At 52.7% G+C, this 20,075-nt stretch overlaps 2 protein-coding genes across 9 annotated transcripts in view; one reads left to right on the top strand and one right to left on the bottom strand.

Annotated features, from left to right (window-relative positions):
- The window catches only part of ZFPL1 (zinc finger protein like 1), a 4,310-nt gene extending 2,024 nt beyond the window's left edge, over window positions 1–2,286 (bottom strand). Inside the window, exons 1-3 of one of the 2 annotated variants that reach the window (XM_004051479.5) lie at window positions 2,000–2,286; window positions 1,578–1,687; window positions 1,144–1,255 (exon numbers count right to left, since the gene is read on the bottom strand). In XM_004051479.5, the coding sequence (XP_004051527.4) occupies window positions 1,144–1,255; window positions 1,578–1,679 (214 nt within the window). In that variant the 5' untranslated portion in view covers window positions 1,680–1,687; window positions 2,000–2,286. Of the gene's footprint in view, window positions 1–1,143; window positions 1,256–1,577; window positions 1,701–1,999 lie in introns of both variants that reach the window. The other variant, XM_019036037.3, reaches the window with a different exon arrangement.
- Window positions 2,218–20,075, top strand: CDCA5 (cell division cycle associated 5). Of its 7 annotated transcripts, none has more exons than XM_055354471.2 (11): window positions 2,340–2,444; window positions 2,653–2,747; window positions 2,826–2,891; window positions 2,977–3,012; window positions 5,562–5,702; window positions 6,597–7,031; window positions 17,756–17,869; window positions 18,239–18,330; window positions 18,622–18,720; window positions 19,496–19,562; window positions 19,902–20,075. In XM_055354471.2, exons 1-11 carry the CDS (start codon window positions 2,399–2,401, stop codon window positions 19,902–19,904), a joined length of 1,194 nt encoding a protein of 397 aa, XP_055210446.1. In that variant the 5' UTR covers window positions 2,340–2,398; the 3' UTR covers window positions 19,905–20,075. The 7 variants fall into 7 exon arrangements, 6 of the variants coding, with proteins under 6 accessions (XP_004051528.2, XP_055210446.1, XP_055210445.1 ...); XM_055354470.2 differs by having other exon boundaries at window positions 19,696–20,075; XR_008669408.2 differs by lacking the exon at window positions 19,902–20,075 and having other exon boundaries at window positions 18,214–18,330; window positions 19,496–19,541.

Raw genomic sequence — 20,075 nt, 5'->3', positions numbered from 1 at the left:
AGACACTTAGGGCTCCTAGCCTAGCAATAGTCCCCAGACCATTGCAGGACATACGGACACGTGTGTGTGTGCCAGAGCCTTCTCCTCCCCGTCCTGTTCCCTAAAACGTCAGTCTTCTTGGCTACCACCATCTAAGTCCAGGCAGGTGCTACCAAGCTGTCCAGCTCACATGGGTAAGTTTGGGTAGGAAGAAAACGCCACCTCCCCTTTCAGTCCTTTCAATGAGTCCTCTCTGGGCCTGCACTCATCATATTCTTTGGGCTAATGGTTAATAATGAACAGTTTCAGAAAAGGTTCCTCGATACACACACAGGCACACATATGCATGTACACATCCCTGGGCACAAATGTACATGTCCTTATAAGCACATAATCAAACACAAGTGGCATTCCCTATATCTACACTATGGGTACAGGAGCCCTCACACATACACATCTATACACTCACAGGTTTGCTAACAGGCACCCTCAACCATGCATTCTCTTGCACTCCCACAACACACCTGTGTTCATATGTTCACATACATTTACCCATTCATTCACCCCAAGTACAGATCAACACACTAACACTCATTTAAACACACAATGTACATTAAATGCCTGCAAGTACACACATGCACTCACAAGGAGAAACACATATGGAGCTGCCTCTTGCATGAGCTCCTTCAAAAACTGGAGCTAAGGCTCTTACCCCAGATTCAGGTCAAAGTCATGACACATATGTCTGCTGACTTCTTTTAGCTAACTTTAATGTGGGAAACTCACTTCCTCTCTGTTTAGCCTTGGAATCAGTGGTGGATCCTGAATATCTGAAAGCAACATGCCGGTCTGGCTAGCTAATAGTCACGGCCACCAGCATACCCGTAAGCTTGACTGGTTCTCGCTGAAACCTCCAGATTGGCAGGGCTTAATTTTTAGGAAAGAGGAACTAGGAGCTTTAATTTTTAGGAAAGACAGTGAGGCCTAGAAAGGAAGAATAACTTGCCTGAACTTACACAGCAGGTAAGGAACTTTAACAGGACTAGAATCTGGGCTCTGAGACTCGGGGGACTCACTGTCCTGCTGCTTGAGGAGGGCCTGGAAACCAGTCACCAAGCTGGCCCCTGAGGCTGGCCTGATCCCCCCGAGGTGCCAAGGCCTCACCATAGCAGACAAGGCGGGTCGTCTCTCGGCTGGCCAGGGGTATGTTGCACAGGCGGCAATTGGGGTTGTAGTCGCTATCTTGGAGCCATTGCAGGTAGGACTGGACGATGCACTGGAGTGGGAGAGAGATGTCACAACTGGTGCTGGGGCTGCTCGGCCTATCACCCCAAGGTCCGACTGTCTCTTTGTCTCTTTTTCTCTAGCCACAGAGGAGACTCATCCTTTCGTTTGTTCAATCAATAAATATTTATTGAGCACATACTGTGCGCCAGACTCTCTCTTGGGGGCGGGGGATATATCAGTGAACAAAATAAATCAAGTCCTTGCCCTTGTGGGGCTTACATTCTAGCGCAGGGCCCCTCAAGGATTTGGAGGAAGCCAATACCGCCTTGCCCACCCAGTGCCCTGCTCAGTCGCTCCCCTGAAGGCCCCACCTTGGCGTGATTGGCTACCAGGCAGTGCTCGCAGACGTTGACCCGATGTTCGAAGCAGAACAGGTTGGTCACCTTTCTCTTGGGGCACTTACAAAGCCCCATGATCGATCCTGGGAAAGGGGCCTGAGTTGGTAGGAAGTCAGGTTCTGGTGGCCACCACTACGCTCTCACCAGCCCAGTTTCCACTCTTAACTCCCCCAGACACCTCTCATATTCGCCCCGATCCCAGATTCCTGCCCACTGTCCCTCCTTATGCGGAGAAACACCCCCTGCATAAATCCCGCCTCCGGCGACCCCTCAATCCTTCTGGATCCCGCCCCCGGCCAGGCCCCTCCATCAGAGGCTCCCCGATACCACCGGCCCCGCCCCCAAGACCTCTCCTGAGCCCCACCCCCTCCAAGCCCCGCCCCTTCTCTACAGACCCCAGTCTCTGTGTTTACTGATCGGCCGCTGCACTGGTTCCGAAGGGCGGTAGCGATGGCTCGAGGCGCGGAAGGGCAGGGACCACTCTCCCCAGGGCCCCTGCTCCGCTCCCTTCAGCCCCGGCCGCCCCGATTATCCCTCCGCTGCCACGTCTCTTCCGGGTGCGGCGCGCGCTGATGACGCCATCGCGCCCCTGGGCCACGCCTCCGCTGCCGCCAGAGGTGAAGACGGGTGGAAAAGACTCGGGGTTCCGAGGGCCGCAGACCGCTAGCCCTACGTCACTTCCGCTTCCTTTCCCGCAGGGCGGGTAATTCGAACGTTTTTTGCAGCGAGTGGCTTTCCTGGTTGGCGCGCGCCCGGGGCGGCGGCGCTGGAGGAGCTCGAGACGGAGCCTAGTTATGTCTGGGAGGCGAACGCGGTCCGGAGGAGCCGCTCAGCGCTCCGGTGAGCGGAGGGCGCGCGGGAGACGTGAGGTCGAGCCGTTTGGGGGACGCAGTCCGGTGAAAGATGGCCCTTCCCTCCCGCTGCCGCCGCCGGAGGAGGCGCCCTTAAAAGGGCTTGTTTGGGAATCTTCTCGCTGTCTCTAGAACCTGTTCTCTGGACTCTAAGGTCTAGAGTCCTCCTCTACCACTTAACTTTTTTCTCTTTCCAGGGCCAAGGGCCCCATCTCCTACTAAGCCTCTGCGGAGGTCCCAGCGGAAATCAGGCTCTGAACTCCCGAGCATCCTCCCTGAAATCTGGCCGAAGGTGAGCCCCAGATTTCTCACTTCCTCCCCTTGTGGCCCCTCACCTAATGTTGAGCTCACGTTCATCCCTCTTCTCCAGACACCCAGTGCGGCTGCAGTCAGAAAGCCCATCGTCTTAAAGAGGATCGTGGCCCATGCTGTAGAGGTAAAGGCTAAGGAGAGTGTTGTGGGTGGTTAGGCGGGCAAAACTGGGGACCAGCTATGTTATCAATTGTTATTGTCCCCCGCAGGTCCCAGATGTCCAATCACCTCGCAGGAGCCCTAGGGTGAGTTCACTTTCATCTACTTAATTAAGTAGAATCTGGATCACTTTAGAGCTGGACAGCACACATTGGCTGCTCACATCTGCCCAGGGAGCTGTTTTGCAGTACTGCAAAAACAGTTTGCCTGTGGGCACCTGCATGCATTGCCAGTCTTGATTACTCCCTGAAGACTTAATACACTTAACTTTTCATGCCTTGTGTATTTCTACCATTTTCCTGGAACTTCCTTTAAAAGCTGAGCTGTGTCTTAACTCCACGTACTGCCTTTCTAATCCATTCTGCCTTCAGCTTTCATTTATGGGTGTTCTGAGATAAGTCATGTGTATGACATTTTTACAGTTTTAGCAGAAGTTATTATCAAAGGATGTTTCATTAATAGACAATCTGAAGACATACTGACTGAGAAATGTGAACTCCTTTGAAGAGCTGATAGGGCTTAGAGTCAACTGGGGAGAAAGACCAATGACAAGTGATAGCAACGTTGTGTACTGGGACTGCAATAAGGAATACTAGATGCTATGATGGTAGCTAACCCAGACCATGTGGCTCAGGGAATGTTTCGTGGAAGAAGAAACATTTGAACTGAGCCTTTAAAGACAAGTAGAGGCCAGGTGCAGTGGCTCACGCTTGTGATCCTAGCATTTTGGGAGGCTGAGGCGGGCAGATCACTTGTGGTCAAGAGTTTAAGACCAGCCTGGCCAATGTGGTGAAACCCTGTCTCTACTAAAAATACAAAATTAGCCAGGCATGGTGGCACGTGCCTATAGTCCCAGCTACTCAGGAGGCTGAGGCAGGAGAATCGCTTAAACCCAGGAGGCGGAGGTTGCAGTGGGCCAAGATCACGCCCCTGCACTCCAGCCTGGGTGACAAAGCGAGACTCCATCTCAAAAAAAAAAAAAAAAAAGACAAGTAGGGGTGTTCCAGGCCAAAGAAGCCATGTTTGCAGAGATTGGGAATTTAAAGAAAAATCACAAGGTTCGGGGAATAGTAATTTGTTTAGTGTCTGCAGCAGACCTCAGCAGGGGAGGGAGCACCCTAAGGCAGAGCAGATCCTGATGAGGCACAAAAGCCACACTCATGGCTTGGGCATCATTCTTCGGTCTGTGGGCAGCCTTTGGAGAGTTCTGGGTAAGGTAGTGACTGAGTCAAGTTTGAGTGTTTTAAGAAAGACCCCTCTGGGGGCTGTGGGGAGAATGGTTTTGAGAAGGGCTACCCTGGGGCTCCAAGACCAGTGGAATGACGTGAAGTCCAGGAATTCTGAAGCATGAAGCCAAGGGCGTGAGCTAAAGCCAGGATGATACACAGTACTGGGTTCAGAGGGAATTGCCCCCCAGTGGCCTTCCCTGACCACCCTTACCCTATTGCTGTCACATTTCTCTATGTAATTCTCTTAGGCCTTACCAGTTCTAAAGACAGGGTCTTGTTCTGCCACCCAGGCTGGAGTGCAGTGGCGAGATTTCGGCTCACTGCAGATCTTCCCTCCTCAGCCTCTCAAGTAGCTGGGACTATAGTCGCATGCCACCATGCCTGGCTAATTTTTTGATGTTTTCTCTAATTTTTTTTATAGAGATGAGGGTTCACTATGTTGCCCAGGCCGGTCTTGAACTCCTGGGCTCAAGTGATCCTCCCACCTTGGCCTCCTAAAGTGTTGGGATTACAGGCATGAGCCACTGTGCCTGGTCCTTATCAGTTCTTATAGTGTATTTTCTTGCATATTTGATGTCTTTCTCTCCCCCCTCTAAGAACATAGGCACCTTGAGGGTAGGGACTTCTGCCTTTCCTAGTAGCCACTCATTCTTGTTGATTGACTGAGATTCATGGTACATCGAGCAGGATAAAGTTGCCAGGACCTGGGTGACTGCTTGGCTATAGAGAATGAGGAAGTGGTAGTCAGCGGTGACCACCAATGTGTTCAGCTTCCCTGTTTTTGTTTTTTTTTTTGAGATGGAGTCTCGCACTGTCACCCAGGCTGGAGTGCAGTGGCGCAATCTCGGCTCACTGCAACCTCCGCCTCCCAGGTTCAACCAATTCTCCTGCCTCAGCCTCCCAAGTAGCTGGGCTTACAGGTACCTGCTACCACACCTGGCTAATTTTTTTTGTATTTTCAGTAGAGATGGGGTTTCACTATGTTGGCCAGGCTGGTTTCAGACTCCTGACCTCAGGTGATCCACCCACCTCAGCCTCCCAAAGTGCTGGGATTATAGGTGTGAACCACCATATCTGGCCACCCATTATCTCTTGAACTTCATCTTCAGTTTCTTCCTCTTGCCTTCACTTCAGCCACACTGGCCTCCTTGTTGTTTGACCCTGACTAGTACGCTGTGGCCTCAGGGTTGTTGCACCTTCTGTTCCCACTGCCTAGAACACTTGGCCATGAGTCACTCCCACACCTCCTTCAAGTTGTAGCTTGAATGTCACTTCAGTGAGGGATATATTGACCTTTATCTTTTTGTGATTCTAACCTGCCCCAAGCACTCTCTCCTGTTCTGTTTTCCTGTAGTGCTTGATACTGCTAACATAATACTGAATTTTCTTATCTGTTTTTCTCTTAGAATGGGGCAGGGGTTTTCTCTGTTTTATTCCCTGCTGTGTTCCCAGTGCCTGGCACAGGACAGGTGACTGATAAATACTTATGGACTGAGTGGACATTTAGGACAATCCTCATCAGCTGTGTGGCAGATGGACCACAGCAGGCAAGCGTGGAAACGGGGAGAGAAATCAGAAGGTCGCTGGGACCAGCCTGGGCAACATAGGGAGACCTCCCCTACTCTACAAAGAAACTAAAAAAAAAATCAGCCAGACAGAGTGGCACATGCCTGTAGTCCCGGCTACTCAGGCTGAGGGAGGAGGATTGCATGAGCCCTGGAGGCTGAGGCTTCAGTGAGCCATGATCGTGGCACTGCACTCCAGCCTGGGCAACAGAGTTGAGACCGTATATCTGGAAACAAAACAAAAAAGGTTGCTGAGCTGGTCTAGAAGACACCTAATGAGGGCTTGAGTTGGTCAGAAGAGAGGCTGGATGCTGGGCACATTTTGGAAACAAGCGACAGCACCAGCAGATGGGGGCAAGTCCATTTGTGTCACAAAAGCAGACTCCTTGGAAGCAATGGTGGGTTGTTTTCTTCTCCCCATGTCTCTTTCAGGGTCTGATTTGTCCCTTCCTTAAAAAAAGTGTGTGTTGGCCGGGCACGGTGGCTCACGCCTGTAATCCCAGCACTTTGGGAGGCCGAGGCGGGCGGATCACGAGGTCAGGAAATCGAGACCATCCTGGCTAACACGGTGAAACCCCATCTCTACTAAAACTACAAAAAATTAGCCGGGCATGGTGGCGTGCGCCTGTAGTCCCAGCTACTCGGAAGGCTGAGGCAGGAGAATGGCGTGAACCCGGGAGGCGGAGCTTGCAGTGAGCCGAGATCACGCCACTGCACTCCAGCCTGGGTGACAGAGCAAGACTCCGTCTCAAAAAAAAAAAAAAAAAAAAAAGTGTGTGTCCTGTGGGTCTTTCCACCCTGAATCTTCTCGGGCTTTTCTGGAAGTAAGCAGTCTAGCTAAGTATTGAGGGCATCCTCTCTTCTGTCCTGGTGCAGATTTCCTTTTTCTTGGAGAAAGAAAACGAGCCCCCTGGCAGGGAACTTACTAAGGAGGACCTTTTCAAGACACACAGCGTCCCTGCCACCCCCACCAGCACTCCTGTGCCGAACCCTGAGGCCAAGTCCAGCTCCAAGGAAGGAGAGCTGGACGCCAGAGACTTGGAAATGTCTAAGAAAGTCAGGCGTTCCTACAGCCGGCTGGAGACCCTGGGCTCTGCCTCTACCTCCACCCCAGGCCGCCGGTCCTGCTTTGGCTTTGAGGGGCTGCTGGGGGCAGAAGACTTGTCCAGAGTCTCGCCAGTGGTGTGCTCCAAATTCACCGAGGTCCCCAGGGTCTGTGCAAAGCCCTGGGCCCCAGACATGACTCTCCCTGGAATCTCCCCACCACCCGAGAAACAGAAACGTAAGAAGAAGAAGATGCCAGAGATCTTGGTGAGTGAGAGGCAGGGGTTTTTCTCTGCCGTGTGCTCCGGGAGACGTGCAGGGCTGGGGCTCTGGCTCTTTTGGGGGATAGGCAGCACCTGCAGGGTGTGGGTGAGATGCTCCAGCCACCATGTTCCCTTCTCACTCACCTGCTCCCCATTTCTCTTCCCTCAGAAAACGGAGCTGGATGAGTGGGCTGCGGCCATGAATGCCGAGTTTGAAGCTGCTGAGCAGTTTGATCTCCTGGTTGAATGAGATGCAGTGGGGGGTGCACCTGGCCAGACTCTCCCTCCTGTCCTGTACATAGCCACCTCCCTGTGGAGAGGACACTTAGGGTCCCCTCCCCTGGTCTTGTTACCTGTGTGTGTGCTGGTGCTGCGCATGAGGCCTGTCTGCCTTTGAGGGCTTGGGCAGCAGCGGCAGCCATCTTGGTTTTAGGAAATGGGGCCACCTGGCCCAGCCACTTACTGATGTCCTGTCTCTTGTCGTCCTGTCCTTCCTATCTCCCCAAAGTACCATAGCCAGTTTCCAGATGGGCCACAGACTGGGAGGAGAATCAGTGGCCCAGCCAGAAGTTAAAGGGCTGAGGGTTGAGGTGAGAGGCACCTCTGCTCTTGTTGGGAGGGGTGGCTGCTTGGAAATAGGCCCAGGGGCTCTGCCAGCCTCGGCCTCTCCCTCCTGAGTTGCCTTCTGTTGGTGGCTTTCTTCCTGAACCCACCTGTGTAAAGAGGTTTTCAGTTCCGTGGGTTTCCCCTTTGATTCTGTAAATAGTCCCAGAGAGAATTCATGGGCTGAGGGCAATTCTGTCTTGGAGGAAGAAGCTGGACATTCAGCCTGTGGAGTCTGAGTTTTGAAGGATGTAGGAAGCCTTAGTTGGGTCTCAGACCATAAGTGTGTACTACACAGAAGCTGTGTTTTCTAGTTCTGGTCTGCTGTTGAGATGTTTGGTAAATGCCAGGTTGATAGGGCGCTGGCTGCTTGGAGCAAAGGGTGCATTTCAGGGTGTGGCCACCAGGTGCTGTGAGTTTCTGTGGCTCATGGCCTCTGGGCTGGTCCCTTGCACAGGGCCCACGCTGGAGTCTTACCACTCTGCTGCAGGGGTGGAAGGTGGCCCCTCTTGTCACCCATACCCATTTCTTACAAAATAAGTTACACTGAGTCTACTTGGCCCTAGAAGAAAAAGTTGAAGAGTCCCAGTCCTACTAGCATTTTGCAACTATGCTTGTAAAGTCCTCGGAAAGTTTCCTCGCGTAACAGACAGCAGCGGGGGCTGATAGCAATTTTAGTTTTTGGCCTCCCTATCCTCTCACATGAGAACACTGCCTGGATGCATCTCATGATCTCTGGAGAATTTCCCCATCTTTCTCTTTCAATCCTGTGGATTCAATAGTGTGGATTTGAAGGCTGCCCTGCCGCCGACTCTCCTGCCACACCCCTGGCCATTGTACCTTTTGATGTTTAGAAGTTCGTGGAAGTAGACGCTGAGGTGTGCAGAGAAGCTGGTGGATAACAGAGAATGCCAGGGAAGATGAGTGCTGGGTTAGGGTACTTGGATGAAACGGTGCAGGCCAGGCGGGCCCTAATAAAACCCTCTGCCAGGTCTGGGAGTCCCAGGCCATATGCTCCACGCTCTGTGGTTTGTCAGACCTGCAAGCAAGCCCCCTGCCGGGGAAGCCTAGGTGTCCTTGAGCTGAACCGCACTGAAGAACTCTTGTCCTCACTGGCTGATGCAGCAGAACTCTTGGGAAATGTCTTAGTCCTGCAGAATCAGGAGTCACCAGATGATGCAGAGTTGAGATCATCATTGCAAACTTCTCTGTTCCTGAGGAACTAAATTTAAGGAAAAAATGGGATTTTGTTTTAGAGTTGGAAAAAAAGCCTGATTAAAGAGTTTCTGCCTGTTCATGGACTGTGTTTCTTTTATTGAGTCAAAGGCAGAGCCAAAGGTAAGGCCAGGCCTCCGGTGGGCTGCATCACTGGGGTTGTCCCTTTGTCTAGGCGCTCCCAGCCCCGCTTCCCCCCATTCGCCCCATGGTAGATCACTGTGCCCCACGCACTTTTTTTTTTCTTTGAGACAGAGTCTAGCTCTGTCTCCCAGGCTGGAGTCCAGTGGCGTGATCTCAGCTGACTGCAACCTCCGCCTCCCAGGTTCAAGCGATTCTCCTGCCTCAGCCTCCCAAGTAGCTGGGGTTACAGGTGCCCACCACCACGCCTGGCTAATTTTTATATTTTTATTAGAGACGAGGTTTCACCGTGTTGGCCAGGCTGGTCTTGAACTCTGACCTCAAGTGATCTGCCCTCCTCGGCCTCCCAAAGTGTTGGGATTACAGGCGTGAGCCACTGAGCCTGGCCTGTCCTGCCCCGTGTCTTGTTTATTTCTGTCCAGTCCCCAGTCTGCTCCTCTTCCAGGAGGAAGAAAGTCGGGTCTGGGGTGAGAGTGCTAAAAGCTCCCCCAGTGCCCACGGGAGATGCCTGGGAAGCAAACACCCTCCCGAGTCCAGCCCTCGTTCCCCATTCCCTTTCAGGCTCCTTTGAAGGAGCCCGAGTTGCTCACTCCATGGTCCAGACTGGACGCTGTGTAGCAGCAGGTGCTGTGGGACCCTGGGGAGCTGATCAAAGATGCTGATGCCTGGAAATTCTCCCACTTGGCCTTAGGTAAGGCTAGGACCTTACAGGCAGGTGGCACAGACCAGCCTCCCATCCCATCCTCCACACTTGTACTTGCCTCCTAGTCATCCAGACAAAGCCATTAAGTTCTCCACAGACTTAATCCGCTTTGACCTCCTTCCCCCACCCAGAGGAGATGGGTCCCCTCTTCAAGGCTAGCCTTTCCACTTTGGTTTTTGATCCAATTATCTTGTCTCTGAAACCTTCCTCTTCTTTTTCTTCCAAGTCCTAAATGGCTTTTATTTGCTTTGTTGTTAAAAAATGACAACCAGGCTGGGCACAGTGGATGACACCTGTAATCCTAGCACTTTGGGAAGCTGAGGCAGGAGGATCACTTGAGCTCAGGAGTTCAAGACCAGCCTGGGCAAGATAGGGAGATCCTGACTCTACAAAAAATGTAAAAAAAATAAATGGGCGTGGTGGCACATATCTGCAGTCCGGCTACTCAGGAGGCTGAGGTGGGAGGATCACCTGAGCCTGGGAGGTCGGGGCTACAGTGAGCCATGGTGACGCCACTGCACTCCAGTCTGGGCGACAGAGTAAAGACCCTGTCTCAAAAGACAAAAAAGACAACCAAAAGTCGACCAGCATCTGTCGTTAGCTACCACCATTTTAAGCTTGAAGGAACGTTTCAAGTTGCTCTTTACTTTGAATTTATTCCCAATGCCCTTGTCACTCTCTTTAACAGCTCAGACAAAGGTAACCAGCGATGTCCTAATATCCAACATACTAAGCTCGGGCCTCTGCCAGGACACCCTCTTTGGGGCTGTGGCACTGCCAGCTCCTTTTTCTTGCTTTTCCTGAAATGTCTGGATACCAGGCCTCAGTCCTGGACCCTCTTTCCCACCTGCCTGCTCTTGCCGGGTAGCCTCGCTCTCTGGACTGCCTCCTTGCTCAAGACTTGCCCATCTTTATCTCCAACCTAAAACTGTCCTGAGCTACAAATCAGAATCTAGAACTGCCTTTCAGGAAGTCATCTGAAGCTCTGCTCATCCAGCAGCTTGCCTACTCCTGTGTTCTCTGTGCCATTAGCAGAGCCACCAGCTGACACAGTCACACAGGCCAGGAACCCAGGACCAGCTCCTTCTTCCTTCACCCCATGTGGCCAGCCCCATCCCCCTCAACATCCCCCACCCCACAGCCACTAGACAATTGCACTAGCCTCCTGTGGGTCATTCCCTTGGGCTGCTGTATCTCCACACTGTCTGCACTGCAGCTAGAACACATTTCCTAAAACACACAATATGATCCTGTTTCTCCCCTCCTTAATTTTTTATTTTTATTTTTGAGATGGAGTTTCACTTTTGTTGCCCAGGCTAGAGTGCAGTGGTGCAATCTCGGCTGACTGCAACCTCCACCTCCTGGGTTCAAGTGATTCTCCTGCCTCAGCCTCCCAAGTAGCTAGGATTACAGGTGCCCACCACCACGCCCGGCTAATTTTTCTATTTTTAGTAGAGACGGGGTTTCTTTATGTTGGCCAGGCTGGTCTCTAATTCCTGACCTCAGGTGGTCCGCCCAACTCGGCCTCCCAAAGTGCTGGGGTTATAGGCGTGAATCACCGTGGCTGGCACGCCGGGCCTATTTCTCCCCTCCTTAAAACCCTTTTTTTTTTTTTTGAGACGGAGTTTCACTCTTGTCACCCAGGCTGGAGTGCAATGGCACGATCTCGGCTCACCACAACCTCCACCTCCCAAGTTCAAGTGATTCTCCTGCCTCAGCCTCCTGAGTAGCTGGGATTACAGGCATGTGCCACCACGCCCAGCTAATTTTGTATTTTTAGTAAGAGACGGGGTTTCTCCACGTTGGTCAGACTGGTCTTGAACTCCCGACCTCAGGTGATCCACCCTCCTCGGCCTCCTAAAGTGCTGGGATTAGAGGTGTGAGCCACTATGCCCAGCCAAAACCCCTGCCAATTTTTTTTTTTTTTTTTTTTTTTGAGACAAGGTCTGGCTCCGTCGCCCAGGCTGGACTGCAGTATTGTGATCTGGGCTCACTGCAACCTCCACTTCCCAGACTCAAGCCATCCTTCCACCTCAGCTGCCCAAGTAGCTGAGACTACAGGCACGTGTCACCATGCCTGGCCTTTAAAACCTTTTAATACAATTTCACATCTGAGTGTAATAAGACCAGAGAAAGTTGAAAGCAGGTATTGGAATAGATTTGTACACCATGTTCCTAGCAGCATTATTCAACAATAACCAAAAAGCTGGAAACAACACAAATGTCTACCAGCAGCTGAATGGATAAAGTGTGACCTGTCAATACAGTGGAATATTATTCAGCCTTAAAAAGGAGGAAATTGGGCCAGGCGCGGTGGCTCACACCTGTAATCCCAGCATTTTGGGAGGCCAAGGTTAGTGGGTCACTTGAGGTCAGGAGTTCAAGACCAGCCTGGCCAACATGGTGAAACCCCATCTCTACTAACAGTAGAAAAATTAGGTGGGCGTGGTGGCGGGTGCCTGTAATCCCAGCTACTTGGGTGGCTGAGGCAGGAGAATGGCTTGAACCCAGGAGGTGGAAGTTGTGGTGAGCCGATATTGTGCCACGGCACTCCAGCCGAAACAGAAACCTCTGCTGACTTCCCATGCTCCGTGCAGCAGTGGAATGGATGGTCGCTGGTGCCTGGCTGCCCAGCAGCGTCTTAGCCTCAAGGCATGCGCTGTCTGCAGGACCCCAGCCACTCGGTGGGAGTGAATATCCCAGATGCTTGCTCTCCCTGATCCCAGCAACCAGGACCTAAACTGATCAGATTCTCCACCTTGAGTGATGGGTGTGAGGAGGGATGAAGGCACCACCTGTCCAGCAGTGTCTGGTGTGGGGAATGCGTGTTTGTCCATCTGCAGGCCCTCCCCTGTCCTAGTTCTGGCAGTCGGCGCCCTACAGTGCCTGCCCTTTGAAGTCTCTTCTTCCCGTGAGTTCTGTGACTCCCCAGCATCCTCCCAATAAACTCCTTTTTGCTCAAATCAGCCAACATTGTTTCCTGTTTGCACCCCAGAACCCTGGCTGGTCTAGGGGGCTCCTGACACCTTAGTGGGACTCATGAGGACTCCAGGCCGAGGCTGGTGTCCAGGCTTCAGCCCACAGACCCACCGCAGGCTGCGAGCTGCTTGGAGGTCCCTGCCTCTGAACCTTTGCTCTCTGCCTCTCGTGTCTTTCCCCACTCCTGCGTCACCTGGGGAGCCCCGCGTCATTAAGTCTGGCTCACGCATCACCCCTGCTCAGCCTTTCCTCCCCACCTGCCCCACCCTGGTGAAAGCAAAGAGCACAGGTTCTGCAATCCAACCGGGTTTGAATCCTGGCTCTGCCAGCTTCTAGCTGTGTGACCCCAGGCAAATCATAATAATTAGACTCTGATGTGCCTCAGTTTCCTTAACAGTAAAATGAGGACAATAATAATACCTATGCCACAGTGTTTAAAAATGAGATAGTCGGCCGGGCGCGGTGGCTCACACCTGTAATCCCAGCACTTTGGGAGGCTGAGGTGGTTGGATCACTTGAGGTCAGGAGTTCAAGACCAGCCTGGCCAAGATGGTGAAACCTCGTCTCTACTAAAAATACAAAAATTAGCCAGGCATGGTGGCGGGCACCTGTAATCCCAGCTACTCGGGAGGCTGAGGCAGGAGAATCACTTGAACCCTGATGGGTGGAGGTTGCAGTGAGCCAAGATCATGCCACTTCACTCCAGCCTGGGTGAAAGAGAGAAACTCCATCTCAAAAAAAGAAAAAAAAAAGAATGAGATAATACAAGTAAAGCACTTGGTGCATGGTAAGTGCTCAATGAACAATTTTCAAGTAGAACTGACCATTCCCTCCCTTTTTAAGTCTCAGAAGTCCACACAGACCTCCATCATAGCACCTTCAAGCTCCATTCTGTCTGCTCTGCACACATGTTTACACAGTAGCTGCGTAAACTCCAGCTGAGGCTGGAGGCAAGGTTGTATTTGTCTCTGTCCCCCCAGTGTCCAGGCACATCATGGAGTAAGTGGATGTGGTGGTTTCCCACCAGCCTGGGCAGGTGTGCCCCTCCAGTGGGAGCTGGGGACAGGGGCTTCAGAGAGCCTCTGAGTGCCTGGTAGGAGGGGCACAGATGGAGTCAGGAGTGATGGCACCTGGCACCCTGCCTCAGTCATGAGCCTCCCACAGCACAAATTCTAGTCCCACCAGTGTGCATGTGAGGTCTGAAGCCAGCCCCATGGCTCACACCTGTCCCCATTTCTTGGAGAGTGGACTTCACCCTCCCTCTCCACAGGGCAGTTCCCCACACAGCCTATGGACCTCTCCCTCCTCGCCTGGGTCCTCAGCCCGGTAGCTCACCACCCTTTCAGATGAGGCTTTGGCTCAGGCCTGGTGGTTCTCCCAACACATGGGCCTAGACCAGGCTGCCTTCCCCTCTCCACAGTGTGGCTGACAGGTTGGCAGCCTCCCTGACAGCCACCTGCTTGGGGATCAGTCCACCCACATCTGAGACTCTTCTCGAGCCATGGTTTTCTCTTCTGAAAAGTGAGGCCAATTCCATCTCTCTAACGGAGTTGGTCGGGAGGTTGATGTCATATGCAAAGCAGCCAGCAGAGTTCCTCATCACTGATGGCTAGTAGCATTTTACCCAGCCTGTGATTAACCCCTCAAAGGAGGAGATTCATTTTTGTACCTTCTCAACATTCAGGGAAGGGCCTTTAACAAAGTTAGGGCTCAATCAATATTTGTGGAGTTGAATACCCATTTCACAGGCTAGGAAGCTGAGCCCGATTTCCTGCAGCTGCCTCACCTATGAGCAGCAGAGCAGGACTGAAATCCAGGTCCTGAGCTATCTTCTGTCCAAGTCTGAATTAAGCATCTGTCTGTGCTTGGCTGGTGGGACCCTGAGAGGACCCCAGTCCTGTCTGTCTGTCTATCTGTTCATCCTCCTCACGTACCAACTGGTAACCGTGGAGCTTTTCATGCCTCCCAGTGTCCTCTGATGGGCACCAACATGTGGCCATAGTGTTAGAGTTGCTAGATTTAGCAAAAAATACAAGATGCCCACTTAAGCCTGAATCTTAGATAAACAACACAATTTTTAAAGAGTAAGAGTGCCCTTGCCTGCAATCCCAGCACTTTGGGAGGCCGAGGCAGGCGGATCACCAGGTCAGGGGTTCGAGACCAGCCTGACCAACATGGTGAAACCCCCGTCTCTACTAAAAATACAAAAATTAGCTACTCAGGAGGCTGAGGCAGGAGAATTGCTTGAACACAGAAGGCAGAGGTTGCAGTGAGCCGAGATCGCGCCACTACACTCCAGCCTGGGCAAAAAAGCAAGACTGTCCCCAGGAAAAAAAACAAAAAAAGGAATAACCGTTTCCCAAATCAGAGAAATAATAGATAGTTTTCTAGTACAAGTATGTTCCATGCCACATATGGGGTATGCATATGTGGGTTGAAAATCCAAAATCCCGGCCGAGCACGGTGGCTCACACCTATAATCTGAGCACTTTGGGAGGCCAAGGCGGGCAGATCATGAGGTCAGGAGATCGAGACCATCCTGGCTAACACGGTGAAACCCCATCTCTACTAAAAAATACAAAAAGTTAGCTGGGTGTGGTGGCGGGCACCTGTAGTCCCAGCTACCCGGGAGGCTGAGGCAGGAGAATGGCGTGAACCTGGGAGGCAGAGCTTGCAGTGAGCCAAGATTGCACCACTGCACTCCAGCCTGGGCAACAGAGCAAGACTCTGTCTCAAAAGAAAAAAAAAAAAAAGAAAATCTTAAATCCCAAACTGTGAGCACTGCCCTGACATTCACTGTAGCATTTTGGATTCTGGATTTTCAGATAATGCTAATATTCCAAAATCCTAAGAAATCTGAAATCCAAAACACTTCTAGATAGGCATTTTGGAGAAGAAATTCTCAACCTGCCTGGGTGCAGTGGCTTATGCCTGTAATCCCAGCACTTTGGGAGAGGAGGAGGCAGGAGAATCACTTGAGCCCAGGAGTTCGAGACCAGTCTGGGCAACATGGTGAAACCCTGTCTCTACAAAAAATACACAAATTAGCTGGGTGTGGTGCCAGGCCTGCAGTTGTAGCTACTCAGGAGGCTGAGGTGGAAGAATCATCTGAGCCTGGGAAGTCGAGGCTGCAGTGAGCCATGAGGGTGCCACTGCACTCCAGCCTGGGTGACAAAGTGAGACCCTGTCTCAAAAGTAAATAAAGTCTCAAAAAAAAAATTCATCATTTATCTGAGATCCCAATTTAACCTGGCATTCTGTGTTTTATTTGGCAACCCTACGTGGGTACACTGGTACCCAGCCCATACCACCGTTAAGACCCACTTTTGTGGTGTGACAGGGTCTCATGCACACCTTCTCCAGGATTAACAGAGTTTAGACACTTGTCACATGCAGCAGTTGGTGGCTTGCCTCTCTTCTTCACTTCCAGGGCCCTTGGCATCCTGGCCCCAGTGTCTATGCCTTTCACTCACCCTCTGAACTATGGCCAAACAGCCCACATAACAGACACACAAAGATCCCTATGCCTCCTCGTCCCCTGTGGGCTACAGCCCAGGCCCTGTCCTGGGCCCTTCGCAGGACCCCACGGTTCTTGCTTACACCGTTCCCTCTTCTGGTCTCCCCTGCGTCCTTGTTTGAGACCCAGCGGCACATCCTGTGTGCAGTCTTTCTGGAGATCCGAAGCAGAATGCATGGCTCCCTCCTCTTGCAGCCAGGACTCGCTGTACAAACCTCTGTGTGGCTCATCCCCCCGCACTGTGGTCAGCTGCAAACCTGAGGCCTCCCTCATCCTCCGGAAACTTCTGCGCAGAACCAGGTTGTGTCCATCTATATGTTCCCAAGGCCTATGCCACAGGCAATGTTTACAGGGACCAGTAAGCGCATGAGTGAATTGTATCCTACCATGTGAAGAAGTCTTTGTTTCCTTACCACTTCTTATATTTGGGCCTTTTAGGCCCCTTCCAGTTTTTCTTCATGGTGTAAATCAGCTACTGTGGTCGTCCATGTGAATTACTTTTATTTGGAGTTGTTTCTTTAAGCCGTTTCCAAAGTGAGGCATGACTCTCCATCGTTCTGTGGATCTTGTTATACGCAGCCAGGTTCTCCTGGTGACAGAGCTACCTATTCTCAAGCAGCCATACCACGCTGGAGCTCAGGGACTTTCCAGGGTTACGGGGCCCTCTGCAGAGCTGTCGGTTTATGTCACGTGGTCAGGAATTGTGTAATTTTAGGCTGCCTAGAAAGGTACAATATAACACAGCCACAAGCCCAGGCCACAAGCTCCCTGCCACAAGTCCATGGGGATCTAGAGGCGCAGGTGGACTCAGTGTGAAGAAGGACCATGTCTGTGGTTACTTGGCCAGTAGATGCACAAGATTCTGAAAAATACCGGGGTGAAAAATAGCCACAATTCTATTAACTTCAGCTTTTTTTTTTTTTTTTTTTTTTTGAGAGTCTCGCTTTGAAGCCCAGGCTGGAGTGCAGTGATGCAAACACACCTGAGTGTAGCCTCGACCTCCCAGGCTCAAGTGATTCTCCCACCTCAGCCTCCCAAGTGGCTGAGACTACAGGCACACGCCACCATGCCCAGCCAATTTTTTAATTTTTTGCAGAGATGGGGTCTTGCTGTGTTGCCCAGGTTGGTCTCTAACTCCTGGGCTCAAGTGATCCTCCCGCCTTGGCCTCCAAAAGTGCTGGGATTACAGGCGTGAGCCACTGCACTCAGCCTCAAAATATTTTTAGCATGTAGTTTGGTAGGACTGCCAGATAAAATACAGGACACCTAGTTAAATTTGAATTTCAAATGAACAGTGAATCGTTTTTTAGTGTAAGTATATCCCAAACATTGTGTGAGACAGATACTGAAAAAGTATCCATTTTCAGCTGAAATTCAGATTTCACTGGGCAGCCTATATTGTATTTACTAAATCTGGCAACTTTCACTTTGAGGGGGTCTGGCTTGCTGGACAGAGCTGGTGATAGATGCTCGCCAGGCTGGAAGCCGCCCCCTAAAAACCAGACCAGGCTAGAAATGGCGTAGGGGGGATGGTAGATGTGAGTGACTAGCAGGCTTCTGTCTCTCTCAGTCTCTTAGGGGCAGACAAAGAGCCCACTCCAAGCTGGCCAACAAGCCAGTGGTGCAGCCTGTTGAGGAGCAAGAACCCAAGGGCCCTCAGGCTTCCGAGGAGCAGAACTTGGAGGTGATGGGAAACCCCAGGGCCTCCCAAGGCAGTGGGCAGGGGAGGCAGGAGAGCTGGAGAAATTCTTCCTGTATCTGAATAGAGGCCTGAACCCCCGTCGTCACACCCAGCCTCCAGCTGTCAGGGTGTCCAGGCCCAGCTCCTGGGTTCAGGGCTGAGGAATGGGTACAGGGGAGTTCAGCGCTGGAGGGCCTCCTGGACAGGTCCCATTCACACCTCCTACCAGGCTTTCCCTACAGGGTGGGGGATACAGACGATGGGGCCCCTGAAAGACAGGGAGATGGCAAGGATGGGGGGTGTGGGAGGACCCAGGCTCTTGGGTGAGCAGCCATGACCCTCTCCAGTCACCTTGGCGCTTTCTCTGCAAAGCCACCTTCCTCAGAACAACTGGAACCCACCGTCACGTTCCTGTTTACACTCCTGAACACCTCTGAGCCCACTGAGCCAAAAGACCCTGAATCGTAAGGCTGCATGAGAGAGAGAGAGAGAGAGAGAGAGAGAGAGTGCACGTGCAGGCACGTGCAGGCACATGCAGGCACGCGCAAAATTGGGGGAGGTGGATGGTGTTTCTCCCCACCCCACACCCAGAAACATTCAAACCTGGGCTAGGACTCAGTCCTGGCCCGTGCAGAGAGGAGGCCCAGAGAGGCCTGCTGAAGCCGGGGCCTTTGGCTGGGCACCCCCACACCACCCACCCACCTCCCTCATCCCCTAGACCCTCTGGCCTGACCTTCACTACCCACTTGCTCCAGGGACTCGGAGATCCAGGAGTACCAGTTCTTAGATCAGGAAGACTGGGGCCCCCAGCGGACCTCAAAGGAGATCAGGCAGTTGCAGAATGACTGCATGAGGTGAGCTGGGCGGGCAGATGGGAGCGGGTAGGGTGACAGGGCTTCCCCCGACCAAGGCCAGGCCTGGCTTTCAGGTCAGGGCCCACGTGGCTGGTGAACGGGCATTCAGGAACCCCCACCTTTAATTGTCCAAGAACTTGAGGAGCATTCAGTCTGGGGGAGGGGCTTGTTCTCTGGATGTCGGGCTCTGGAGCTGGGGTCCACACAATCCCATGGCCGCTCGCCCCTCTCAGGTAATGCTGGGGTCAGAGCCCCGTCTGTCAGCAAAGGTCCTGAGGTGGGGGCAGGGCATGACGGAGGCTTCCAGGCCACAGACCTGAGTGATCAGCTCTCCCATTCATACACAGCTGACCTGGAGCACCTAGGCAGGGCTGGTTCCAGCATTGACCCTGTCACTGGCCTGGAGCCACAGAGAATCCTGTTGCAACCCTGCCTACAGCCCAAAGGAGCGGCTAGCCCTATACCACCCACCCCTTCCAAGGGGAGCCTCAGAGTGTTTCTAGCCCACCCACAGAAGCAGCCTGCCCTGCTCTTGCAAAGGAAGACAAAAAGCATAATTAGTCTCTCTCTCGGTCCCCTGCTACCAATCACTCAGGGAGAACAATTCCCATCCCACCTGTGGTTTTGCCGGGACAGGAAGACTGGGCTCTTAGTGAAACACTGGTCCCAGGTGGCTATAGGACCAGGTGGCTGATGCAGGAGGTGGGAGGGGTGGGGAGTGCTGCCTGGAACAAAAGCCTGGCTGAGGTGGGAGGGGTCTGTTTTTCAACCCTAGGCTTCGGGAGTCACTGAACACCACCCAAGTGCACAACCTGGCCCTGGGGGAGAGGCTGCAGAACCTGGTAAGACCCTGAGCCAGGACCCCCTTTCTTTGTCTTGCCTCCTCCCTGCCTCCCAGCCCAGCTCTCCTAGAGCGGCCTCGGGTTGTCCTGCACGGCTGGCTACCCACCTCGGGCCCTGCAACCCTTTGTCCAGCCCACCTTATTATATAAGAGCCTGAAGGAGGGAGCCCAGGCCATCCAGGAGGAGGCCCAGGCCATCCAGGATGAAGTGAAGGCCCTGCAGGAGGAAAGCCAGGCCCTGCCGGAGGTGGCTGTGCTCGGGTGTGCAGGCAGCCATGGCGACGGGGAGGGAAGAGGCGGCTGCCCCACGCTGCTCACTCGAGCTGTCTCTGCCTGCAGTGACCCAAACCCCCGGAAGGCAGGTCTCCTCTTCATGCTGCCTGACCTGCCCCACGACCACAGAGACCAGGGTCAGGCCTGGCCGGGCCCCAGGCCAGAGGTCGGACACCTCCTCGGGAGGCCGCTCCATCAGCCAGCTCCTCCCTAGATCCCGGAAATAAACTTGGAAGCTAA

The sequence above is a fragment of the Gorilla gorilla genome, chromosome 9, assembly GCF_029281585.2.
Source record: "Gorilla gorilla gorilla isolate KB3781 chromosome 9, NHGRI_mGorGor1-v2.1_pri, whole genome shotgun sequence".
NCBI classification, from domain to species: domain Eukaryota; kingdom Metazoa; phylum Chordata; class Mammalia; order Primates; family Hominidae; genus Gorilla; species Gorilla gorilla.
This window is presented reverse-complemented; position numbering and strand designations above follow the sequence as displayed.

What these genes read in the sequence shown, in the direction of transcription:
- CDCA5 (XM_055354470.2), top strand. Translation starts at nt 2,399, where the DNA reads ATGTCTGGGAGGCGAACGCGGTCCGGAGGAGCCGCTCAGCGCTCCG. An exon ending in TCCCTGAAATCTGGCCGAAG is followed by an intron (nt 2,748 to 2,825) that starts GTGAGCCCCAGA and finishes CCTCTTCTCCAG; the next exon opens with ACACCCAGTGCGGCTGCAGT. An exon ending in TGGCAGATGGACCACAGCAG is followed by an intron (nt 5,703 to 6,596) that starts GCAAGCGTGGAA and finishes GTCCTGGTGCAG; the next exon opens with ATTTCCTTTTTCTTGGAGAA.